Source organism: Apostichopus japonicus, chromosome 18 (assembly GCF_037975245.1).
Source record: "Apostichopus japonicus isolate 1M-3 chromosome 18, ASM3797524v1, whole genome shotgun sequence".
NCBI lineage: Eukaryota > Metazoa > Echinodermata > Holothuroidea > Aspidochirotida > Stichopodidae > Apostichopus > Apostichopus japonicus.
In genome coordinates, this window is record NC_092578.1 from 17,135,321 (window position 1) to 17,148,216 (window position 12,896).

The following is a 12,896-nucleotide window of genomic DNA, read 5'->3' on the forward strand; positions in this document are numbered from 1 at the left end:
TGGGAGTTTCTCACTTAGTGATAAATCTTGTAAAAGAAAGCTAATATTTGTAGTGCATGTAAACGTTGTTATAAACTTGCAGTATATACGTATTATTATTGTGTTTCTTCAGTATGTAGGCTGCTGTATAAATGTACCGACAATGCATACTATTGTGAAAAGAACGCAGTTCTTTAGTTTAAATATTTAAAAATGTTGTATTCCTTTCAATCACAAATGCGTGTATTTTTTCATCAGGGTTCGTTCTGCATTGCCCCCCCCCCACCCTTCTCCTTCCTCATTTCCCAAATGGATCGGACTTCTGACGTCATGGCCTCAGTCAACTGATTCCCTTGATACCCTATATTTATATATATGTATATATAAAGATATATATGTATATGTATATGTATATATATATATATGAATATGTATATATATATATATATATATTATTTACATTAACATAAAGTCCGTTCAAAGTATCTCTTTCGAGATCCGGCTTTATAGGAATCACAAATGATTTTCGAGTTGGTTAGCATCATGTTTGATCTCTAGAGTAAGGCAAAATATGTCACCAAAAACAGAACTAGTATTGTTCGATACAGGTGACAAACGCCTACAAGTGGAATTACGACCTTTCTTACCGGTTTCGAACCTCTGGACATACAATCAGCATCCATAGCCTAGTTGGTTAGGGTGTCCGCGTACAGAGCGGGAGGCCCGGGTTCGAATCCCGGTGGAGGCTGGAAGTTTTTTCACTTCGTCGTCTTCGTATTCGTTACGGTGACACATCCGCAAAAAGGGACAATATCTCACCACACACACGTCAAGAGAGTAATTAGTTAAATCTGACACGAGTACTGATATGAGTGACAGGATTCACAGAACCACTGGAACTACTAATGAGGTCTGAAGGCAGACTATTCCAATCCCTAATTGTATTTGGAAGAAAACTATACTTATAGCAATTGGTACTGGCATCACTGTTCTTGATTTTCCAACTCATTACGATTTTCATTTATGTATATGTATATATATATATATATATATATATATATATATATATATATATATATATATATATATATATATATATATATATATATATATATAGATATATATAGATATATATTCTTCCCCACATAGAGCTATGTGGCTACTACTCGCTTCTTCCACGGTGACTTAGCTGCTCGTAATATTCTGGTCGGAAGTAATCTTCACGTGAAGATAACTGATTTTGGCCTGACAGAGGATTTGTATGAAAGAGGGTACACACGATTGAGGGCGGACGAAAAACGGCCGTATAAGTGGTATGGTCCAGAAACAATGGAGTTCCAGTACTGCAACCTCAAAACAGACATGTACGTTGTTATACAGAAATAAAAACAGTAATGTATTTTCTGTGTTGGGTCGTTTTTTTTGTCATTCGGGTCCACTCAATGAAATTGTGTAACACGGCTTTTCTCGTGTTGCAGTGTTACATGATGCATTGGAATTTGAATTGCGCGCCAAATCAAACGTTAATACCGGTATGACACTGTAGAATCCCTCCGATATAATCCGGGGGGGGGGGTTGAGGGGGGAGATGCTAACCTAGTGTAGAATAACTAGCTTATTTCACACCGATTATCAAATACCCTAAAGAAGGGGGGGGGGGGGAGGGAGGCGGGATTCGACACTATCACACCGGTCTTATAACTTTCAGCTATTGGAGTTAAAGTCCCATTATGTGTTCCATTATAAACAACACGTAATAATGTTAACCTAACCATCACTCTACAATCGCTCTCGATATTATAATTGAATAGTAAATAATCACAGAATCACGACGATGTACTTTTTTCCCCCTTTTTTATTTTATTGTGGTCCTTCCCGGATATCGAGCATGCTTCCAAAGCAAACAAACAAAGAAGGGGAAACCTTTGTTTTTATTTAAAAGAATAGTCCAGGTCAAAATTACGTTTTGATATGTTAAAGAGTAACATAATCAAAGCATTCTGGTTAAAATTTGCATTCAATTCCTAATGTACCGTTTTTGAGGTATTGCCAGTTGAAGTTGCCACCTTTCGTACCCAAAAGTGAACTTGGAGCAAACAGATGTGACGTCATTGTTCCTCACTGATAAATAATAGTTTTCATTCGCTCGATTTCATATGCGAACTTATAGGCTGTTTAAATTTTGGACAGAAAAAGTACATTTATCGTGATTGTGTGATTATCGACTACACAATAGTACGGATGGGGAGGAGGGGGAAGAATGGGGGAGGAGGGGGAGGGGGAGTTGTTTGGACATTTGAGATTGGATAGTGTAATGGGTTTTTATCCATGTGTTACTTTGTTTTTATTTATCTCTTTCTTTCTTCTAGATGTTCGTATGGTATTTTTTTTTTATGGGAGATGGGGGGGGGGGGTGAGTTGCTTTGACAGTTGAGATTGGATGCATGTAATGGAGTTTCATCCGTGTGTACATTTTTTCTTTATATCTTTCTTTCTTTCTTCTAGATGGTCGTATGGTATTTTATTATGGGAGATTTACAGTTTTGGTAGGATGACACCTTACCGTGGCATGACCATCCAAGAGGTTCGTCAGAGGTTGAAAGAAGGATTTAGACTACCTGCCCCAAAGAGATGTCCGCAAGCAATGTAAGTCAAAAACGTATATGAATAATTTTAAATCCATAACATACCGACAGCCCTTAATAACATGTATTTGATACTGCTTCGGGCTAGACACAACACCATGTTGCAAGTGTCTTGTTTTTAATTTAACTTAAAATACCACAATACCGTCTCTGAAAAATATTCCATACGTTATTCTCTAATTATTCCGCTTACCCCCCCCCCCCATCACCCCTTAAAAGTAATCTTTCTTCTATACTCCTTTCTTTCCTCCTTCCATCGTCTCCTTCCTCTTACATCATTGTATCTTTGCCTTAACTCCATTTCGTCCTTTTTGTCGCTATACTCATCCCCTTCTGCGATGTTTTTTTTTATCAGAGAGATGCTTTAACATCCTCCCTCCCCCTACGTGTTTGCAGGGGTGTGGGCAGCGTGAATTGCTAACGTACTATTGCACGTTAGCGTGGATCATTTACCATTTACTAATCAACAGTTTCTGGCAGCAGGTAATGATAAAAGTCACCATCAATAAAGAAAAACTTCATCTTTGGAGAGACATCATTAAGAAGATGGATGAGAGGCCAACCGATCCATTAAAATGTTTACAGATACGTATTCCCTCGATCAACCAAGTGAGACTCTTATGTTGAAAGTGTCACAGGGTGCAAACACGTGATGCATAAAAACGAGACAAATACCGGAAAAATTTGAGTAAAGCCGCGGCTGGGTTCCAAATGTTCTCGAAATTACAGTGTGCATTGATTGTTGTTAGTTTGCATGCTGCAAGGAAAAGGGAGTCTTTAGACATGTTTACACTTAAAAGTTATACGACTATACCCCATACTGAACCGATTCTCGTACTTACCATTCGCCTCTCGCAGATACCCAGATGCTCAGAGAGCCGGATCGGAGCTCTTGGACAACTATGTCACCGGGACCTTTTATTGCACCCTGCACGCCCCCTTTTAGTATAATAACTAAAATGAGACTAAACTATTCTTTACTCACCATATCTTTTCCGGGTTGCTCCATATTTCCCCGAGCCCCCTAATTGGCCTAGGCCCTGGACAGGGCTGGATTAAGGGCAACTGATGCCCTAAGCACAGCTCAACAATGGAGCCCCCTCGGACCCTCTTTTGCTTAACTGACATGATATTAAGATTCAATAAGTGCAGAAAAAGAAATTAAACATTAAACATTTATAACCTTCCTCCAGGCCAGACCCCAGCCTAGACCAGGCCCAGACCCCCACAACTATATTAAATAAACACATCTTTATTTGATTTCTTTTAACACAGATTGGGAAATGTAATATAACACACACTAATCTTAATTTATAGTAGCAAAATAGTTGAATTTACACCTAAAAGTTTGTCATCGTTGTCCCTGTATATCTGTCTCGGAAGTTGAGTGTGGCAGTGAGAGAGTTAAAGGGCATGACATCTAGGGGGAAAGGACTATGTGGTGCCCCTTTCTTCCCTTGGTGCCTTAAGCATTCGACTTCATAGTTAATCCAGGACTGGACCTGGGGTCTGTGTGTGATGGGGGGAGGGGGTGGGGGAATGGGAGGGGTTGTAGTCTCCTGATGCCGCTCTCGTCAGACCTGCATATACCAACAACAACAGTCCGAGTAACGTGCAACTGATCATCATTAACAGTTTTTCCAACTAATTATTGACGAATTTACCTGTTTGTCTGTGTGTCCCGGGCGCGAGACTTGGCTCTCGACGCCTCTATTTCACAACAATTCCTGATGTCATGTTATCGGATCTGTTCTTATCACGTCCTTTGCAGGTATGAGATCATGCTAGCCTGCTGGAATGAGGACCCTGACTCGAGGCCGCCATTCAGTGAAATATTTGATGCCTTGACTACTATTTTGGAGAAGATGGGAGATGAATACTGTCTCTTTGATGAAGACGAAACTTACATAATACAACAATCAGAGGCTAGAAGGAGAAAACCATCTCTGTTTGATTCCATTATGGGTTCTCTCAACTTGGTAAGATATTTTTAAGTTAATTTGTAGAGAATATCGTAAATTCCGAATAAAATGTTGAAAGATTATACGCCCCATATATATATATATATATATATATATATATATATATATATATATATATATATATATATATATATATATATATATATATATATAGATATAATAAAATATAATAAGTATAGTAATTCCACACGTTGAGACTAAACCCTGAAGGATTAAACAGTTTTCAAAATCACCACGAGGCTGTCAAGCAAGAAACACTTCAGATGCTAGAAAGATATTTCATCACTTAACCTCCTTTTAAGTTTATTTTTTTATTTATTTGTTCTTATCCCAAAAGCCATTTCGTAGAATCAGAGTTTATAAGTTGTACAGGGAGTTCTCGGACACGTCCTTCAGTGATAAATAATTGGAAGTCGTTGTCTTCTGGTAAATGTCTTTCATGAGATTCCAATGAAGCTTCATTAATTTCCTCTTCTCGAAAAGTCTCTGTGATTCATGAAGGCCTGAAGAGAATTAGCACGACGTCAAAGGTTCTGTGAAATGAATATCTGTCATGATTTTTGCGAAGATAAAAGGGAAGAAAAAAAACAGGTTGGTTATATATATGGGTTCGGTATATTAATAATAATTCTCCAAAATAAAAAAAAGGGAGGGTGGGTGGTGGAGGGGAAGGGAGGGGGATGCGATGAGATCGAGATATTGTCAATACATGCAAGGGCAGCTATTATTACTTATGAACAAGTGGTGAGGAGGAGGGGGAGGACGGGGGTGAGGGGGGGGGGGGGGGTTAACGCGTACACGGAATACTACCTACAAATATTAGTCATGTATTTTGTTTTTAATTCTCACGGACTAAGCAATGTGTGAAGATGGACGAGGGCAAGGAGGATGGGGGTTGGTGGGTTGAGGGTTTGAGGAGGGCTTCATTTTTGTGATGATTTGAGCCTTTGTGATTCAAACATATCTGACTCGGCGGTATTTTTTATAGAAGACACAAACCCAAGCATTATGCAGTCGAGGTAGTGGTAATGAACAACCCTCCCCCACACCCCACCCACATCCCTGCAAAAGAGCGAGAGAAAATATGAATAATCCGAAATCATCATCCCGACGTGATTTGGTAACTGCAGTAACTAGTAACTGGGAATTAGGTGTTGTTATTCATGCATGGTTTTCTTCTTGGAAGCGTTGTGGTGAAAGTGGGGGGGGGGAGAATTTAACAGTAGCGGGGCGTCCATACAGTCAGGGGCGGATGCCCCCCCCTGACGGACTCAAATGGACTGCTGGCGCCCTTTTCAGCTTTTTACCACTTTTTACTTATTCGCAATATTGACTTTTTTATTGCGCCCTTATCTACCTTTTGACATTTGTCACATTATCTGCAAATTAGCCAGGCCCGGAAGTTTCCGGCGATCTAGAGAGTATCTTTACTCAAAAAAATTCCTGTACTCTCCGCGCCAACCTGTGGCGGCGCTCCGCTTAAATAGTGTCGAAAGCGCCCCTACAGACCATTCTCGCCCGCCCCCCCTGACCAATACCCCTAGCTCCGCCACTGGGGAGAAATACTACAAGCAGGGGTGGTATTAACGATTGGTCTGTGTCTCTTCTGTAATCGTTATACAGGCTGTGTTTTCCGGAGAGTATGTAATATATAATAGTCCTCGTTTTGACACCACTTAATCTGACGTAGAATTGCGCTGTGAAACTTTTAATTTGACATTTACGAATGCACCAATTTGTGACGTTGCTGTCGTGATATTCGTAGAAATCATGAGGTTGAAGCGACCACAAATGTGGGAGAAAACACGCAAGGGCTCATTTATTACAACTTATACGTCGGGTGGCTTCCAATCCATCATTTTTTAACTCAAAGTTGGAATCTTTTCAATATAGAAAGTCATTCCAGATAGGAGAACCGTAGATTGCTCTTGGATGAGAAAATAAAAACACGCACACCTTACTGTGACCCGGCCGGGGATCGAACACGGAATCTCCCGAATTCTTATATCAGTATATAAAAGACGGAAAACTGACAGAGGAATACAAAGGAAAATTGAAAAGAGCAACATATCATGTTTTTTTGTGTGTGTAAAAGTAAGTTGGCCTGGCGTTTCGATCCTAGCAGGATCTTCTTCAAAGGCTTCTCCAAAGGATCGAAACGTCAGGCCAACTTACTTTTACACATTCTCCTACAAAGGCTCTCTAGTGGATAAGCAGTTTGCTAACAGTTTTATTATACCCTATACCCAAATACATAATTTGTCCTTTTTAAGTTTTCCTTGTTCATCTGTGATATTTAAACACCACTTTGTATTTTAAATTTTAGACTGATGAAGACTACAGTAGCTGGGCTAGTGGTGCCAGTGGTAATGGATCTGTCTTCACCACTGATGATTACCTGGTCAATGATGGGACCTTTGTTCCAATCTTCGAAGAGGATTCTGACGAAGATGAAGATACGAAACGAGAGGTGAGTGCAGTCCGATGATAACAAAGGACCCATAAGTGGGTAGGGTTGGGCGCCACACAAGGATGATATGCCGTAAATCTATGTGGAACGCCAATAGGGTCACCGAATATGATTTTGTACTAATTTCACACACTGATGGACTAAAAGTATACAACAATGTGATTTTTACCGTTGTATGCATTAACTTTACACCTTAATGTACTAAACGTACCCAATAACACGCTAATTTTACAAGGTGATGTACCATAGTTCATAAGTGATTAGAAATTAGAGATTTCATACATTATATATTTAAATAAAAATAATTGTATTCTTGGTTCATGGTAAACAAATTTAAAACGTTTGAATGTCATTTTAGAATGAATCAACTGCATTTCATATATGATAAACTACGTATCGATTCGTAAAGTGATTGGTGAACTGTCAAGTATGTATGTATGCAAGTATGCAATGTATGCAAGTATGTCTGGTACAGGTATACTGTACTGTAGTGATTGGTGAACTGTGAAGTATGTATGTATCCATGTCTAGTACAGGTATACTGTACTGTAGTGTTTGGGGAACTGTGAAGTATGTATGTATCCATGTCTAGTACAGGTATACTGTACTGTAGTGTTTGGGGAACTGTGAAGTATGTATGTATCCATGTCTAGTACAGGTATACTGTACTGTAGTGTTTGGGGAACTGTGAAGTATGTATGTATCCATGTCTAGTACAGGTATACTGTACTGTAGTGTTTGGGGAACTGTGAAGTATGTATGTATCCATGTCTAGTACAGGTATACTGTACTGTAGTGTTTGGGGAACTGTGAAGTATGTATGTATCCATGTCTAGTACAGGTATACTGTACTGTATTCTAGTGATTGGTGAACTGTGAAGTATGTACGTATCCATGTCTGGTACAGGTATACTGTACTGTAGTGATTGGTGAACTGTGAAGTATGTATGTATCCATGTCTAGTACAGGTATACTGTACTGTACTGTAGTGTTTGGGGAACTGTGAAGTATGTATGTATCCATGTCTAGTACAGGTATACTGTACTGTAGTGTTTGGGGAACTGTGAAGTATGTATGTATCCATGTCTGGTACAGGTATACTGTACTGTACTGTAGTGATTGGTGAACTGTGAAGTATGTATGTATCCATGTCTAGTACAGGTATACTGTACTGTAGTGTTTGGGGAACTGTGAAGTATGTATGTATCCATGTCTGGTACAGGTATACTGTACTGTACTGTAGTGATTGGTGAACTGTGAAGTATGTATGTATCCATGTCTAGTACAGGTATACTGTACTGTAGTGTTTGGGGAACTGTGAAGTATGTATGTATCCATGTCTAGTACAGGTATACTGTACTGTAGTGTTTGGGGAACTGTGAAGTATGTATGTATCCATGTCTAGTACAGGTATACTGTACTGTAGTGTTTGGGGAACTGTGAAGTATGTATGTATCCATGTCTAGTACAGGTATACTGTACTGTAGTGTTTGGGGAACTGTGAAGTATGTATGTATCCATGTCTAGTACAGGTATACTGTACTGTAGTGTTTGGGGAACTGTGAAGTATGTATGTATCCATGTCTAGTACAGGTATACTGTACTGTAGTGTTTGGGGAACTGTGAAGTATGTATGTATCCATGTCTAGTACAGGTATACTGTACTGTAGTGTTTGGGGAACTGTGAAGTATGTACGTATCCATGTCTGGTACAGGTATACTGTACTGTAGTGATTGGTGAACTGTGAAGTATGTATGTATCCATGTCTAGTACAGGTATACTGTACTGTAGTGTTTGGGGAACTGTGAAGTATGTATGTATCCATGTCTAGTACAGGTATACTGTACTGTAGTGTTTGGGGAACTGTGAAGTATGTACGTATCCATGTCTGGTACAGATATAGTGTACTGTATTGTATAGTGTAGTGATTGGTGAACTGTGAAGTATGTATGTATCCATGTCTAGTACAGGTATACTGTACTGTACTGTAGTGATTGGTGAACTGTGAAGTATGTATGTATCCATGTCTAGTACAGGTATACTGTACTGTAGTGTTTGGGGAACTGTGAAGTATGTATGTATCCATGTCTGGTACAGGTATACTGTACTGTACTGTAGTGATTGGTGAACTGTGAAGTATGTATGTATCCATGTCTAGTACAGGTATACTGTACTGTAGTGTTTGGGGAACTGTGAAGTATGTATGTATCCATGTCTGGTACAGGTATACTGTACTGTACTGTAGTGATTGGTGAACTGTGAAGTATGTATGTATCCATGTCTAGTACAGGTATACTGTACTGTAGTGTTTGGGGAACTGTGAAGTATGTATGTATCCATGTCTAGTACAGGTATACTGTACTGTAGTGTTTGGGGAACTGTGAAGTATGTATGTATCCATGTCTAGTACAGGTATACTGTACTGTAGTGTTTGGGGAACTGTGAAGTATGTATGTATCCATGTCTAGTACAGGTATACTGTACTGTAGTGTTTGGGGAACTGTGAAGTATGTATGTATCCATGTCTAGTACAGGTATACTGTACTGTAGTGTTTGGGGAACTGTGAAGTATGTATGTATCCATGTCTAGTACAGGTATACTGTACTGTAGTGTTTGGGGAACTGTGAAGTATGTACGTATCCATGTCTGGTACAGGTATACTGTACTGTAGTGATTGGTGAACTGTGAAGTATGTATGTATCCATGTCTAGTACAGGTATACTGTACTGTAGTGTTTGGGGAACTGTGAAGTATGTATGTATCCATGTCTAGTACAGGTATACTGTACTGTAGTGTTTGGGGAACTGTGAAGTATGTACGTATCCATGTCTGGTACAGATATAGTGTACTGTATTGTATAGTGTAGTGATTGGTGAACTGTGAAGTATGTATGTATCCATGTCTAGTACAGGTATACTGTACTGTACTGTAGTGATTGGTGAACTGTGAAGTATGTATGTATCCATGTCTAGTACAGGTATACTGTACTGTAGTGTTTGGGGAACTGTGAAGTATGTATGTATCCATGTCTGGTACAGGTATACTGTACTGTAGTGTAGTGATTGGTGAACTGTGAAGTATGTATGTATCCATGTCTAGTACAGGTATACTGTACTGTAGTGTTTGGGGAACTGTGAAGTATGTACGTATCCATGTCTGGTACAGATATACTGTACTGTATTGTATAGTGTAGTGATTGGTGAACTGTGAAGTATGTATGTATCCATGTCTAGTACAGGTATACTGTACTGTAGTGTTTGGGGAACTGTGAAGTATGTACGTATCCATGTCTGGTACAGATATACTGTACTGTATTGTATAGTGTAGTGATTGGTGAACTGTGAAGTATGTATGTATCCATGTCTGGTACAGGTATACTGTACTGTACTGTAGTGTTTGGGGAACTGTGAAGTATGTATGTATCCATGTCTGGTACAGGTATACTGTACTGTACTGTATTGTATAGTGTAGTGATTGGTGAACTGTGAAGTATGTATGTATCCATGTCTAGTACAGGTATACTGTACTGTAGTGATTGGTGAACTGTGAAGTATGTACGTATCCATGTCTGGTACAGGTATACTGTACTGTACTGTATTGTATAGTGTAGTGATTGGTGAACTGTGAAGTATGTATGTATAGACATCCTTCATGTCTTATATCATGTTTTACTCTTACTGCTGTTGTTATTACTTTTAGGTTTTCTTAAGTTTGGTAATTTTATATTCCAGGTTTTGGTTCTTTTGTACAGTGCTCTTGAGCATGTTTCATTTCATGATAACAGCACTTTAATATATGGTATTTATTATTATGATTATTATTAATATTATTATTATTATTATTATTATTATTATTATTATTATTATTATTATTATTATTATTATGATTATGATTATGATTATGAGTATTATTATTATTATTATTATTATTATTATTATTATTATTATTATTATTATGTATCCATGTCTGGTACTGGTATATTGTACTGTACTGTACTGCAGTTATTGATGAACTATGAAGTATGTATGCATCCATGTCTAGTACAGGTATACTCTGTAGTAAAGGGACTGTTTTAAGCCATCTTCTCCCTGATTTAAGTGTACCCTCCCCCCCCCCCTCTCCATGACTGGAAACATTATCCTTCTCACATTTCATTACAAAGTTTGCGTACGAGTTCATTTCTTTAGTGATTTTCTAGAACCTCCTAAATTCTTGTTACAAACATGTGTCTGTTTATGTACTAATTACGATGCAATTCTGAATCATTTCATTAATATATCACTGTTTTTGTGTTTCAAATGTGTTTGTATTTTGGATACTGAGGGGAGGGAGTAGTGGGGGGGGCAATGACGGGCCCCTTATGCAAGGAAGTCAGGCGGATGAGCCCCTCTTACTCTCAAGGTAATGTTTCTATTATAATTATACCAGGTATTTCTTATATAGCAATTAACAGAGTGAGGAATTCCGGTAAAGAAGTTGGAATTAATAAACAATATTTTACGGAAATTACTTTTTCTGTGTAAACCATTCGCCCTCCAGTTGATAACCATGGAAATGTAGATAACATTACATATAACTATATACCTGTTCCCCAATATAGGGTCGACGACTTAACCTATATATGAACTGAATACGTCTACTTATTGAAAGTAAAACAATAAACAGTATATCAATATCCTAGATGTGACGAACTTTGTTCCTCGAAATACAAAACGCCCTCATTCTTCTTGACATATAGTTGACTATGTTATATTACGAAACTGAAAGCGACTGTACAAGAAGGGAACAAAAAAATTGAACCACAGATAAAGCTTTAATGAAACAGATTATATTATTATCACGTCTATAGCTATGTAAATGAATGCTGTAATGCATCATTATGTTATGATCGTCTTTTACAAAAACAATAGTTAGTCCTTTCTCGTTGACAATAATTGCCCGTTTGGCATTCCATAGCAAAGTTCAGACATTGGACAAACATCGACTGTAGTCGCTAGCGTCGAGAAACAGGTCAGAGCCGGTTGAACTTATGTCAACTCTTCTTTTGTCCATTGAGTATATTATGAAAATGTGAACACATACTTTAAACACAGTTCCCCGGGCTTCGTGAATGTACCCTCTGAGCCCCTCCCCCACCCCACACCCCTTCTCGCCAGACCTAAAAAAATGAAATAAAAATAAATGATTGCATATTCGTCACAAAGAGGTGCTTTAAGTGATGCCCTCGTCGTCAACACCCTACCGCACCGACATCTTCTCACGTCTTCGCCTCAGCCTTTATCGTCTTCACTAGATGAATCATGCGAGTGGCTGACATGTTTGTCTATGGTTTTACTGCAAGGATAACCGTCTTTCCACCTGGTTATAACATCTTGAACTCTTCGTCAGGGATTCACCGTATACTTAATGATATATCCATTACGAGGAAATGTGACTTTAATGTTACTTTGGAAAGGAAAGTAATTGTCTCCAATTTATCCTTTTCGTAATGAGAACGATTATCTCTCGTTCATAACAACCGACATATTCTGCATACCATGTATCTTCGGTCTATAGAGCACATTTTTGAACTACATGAGTCACATCTTCTCACTGTACAAGAGAGAAGTCTAGAAATAATGTTGTACTCTACAGAGAAATGGAGTGACTGGTAGCGGTAACAGATGAAAAACAATTACCGTTTAGAATACGCACAAATCAAAACAAAGGGGTCATGTATGGGACAAAAGGTCAAGGAATGTGAGATTGTGGGGGCGTAAAATTGCAAGAAATTCTACATCTAAAACGAGGAAAAGCCATCATTGAGCTGTAAGAATCC

The 12,896-nt window shown here is 38.6% G+C and overlaps 1 protein-coding gene across 1 annotated transcript in view; it reads left to right on the forward strand.

The window, feature by feature from the left end:
- LOC139959170 (uncharacterized) overlaps positions 1 to 7,568 on the forward strand; it is a 19,351-nt gene extending 11,783 nt beyond the window's left edge. Inside the window, exons 13-16 of the mRNA XM_071956769.1 lie at positions 1,129 to 1,343; positions 2,485 to 2,625; positions 4,396 to 4,603; positions 6,933 to 7,568. Of these exons, the coding sequence (XP_071812870.1) occupies positions 1,129 to 1,343; positions 2,485 to 2,625; positions 4,396 to 4,603; positions 6,933 to 7,094 (726 nt within the window). The 3' untranslated portion in view covers positions 7,095 to 7,568. The remainder of the gene's footprint in view (positions 1 to 1,128; positions 1,344 to 2,484; positions 2,626 to 4,395; positions 4,604 to 6,932) is intronic.
- The last annotated feature ends 5,328 nt before the right edge of the window (positions 7,569 to 12,896 follow it).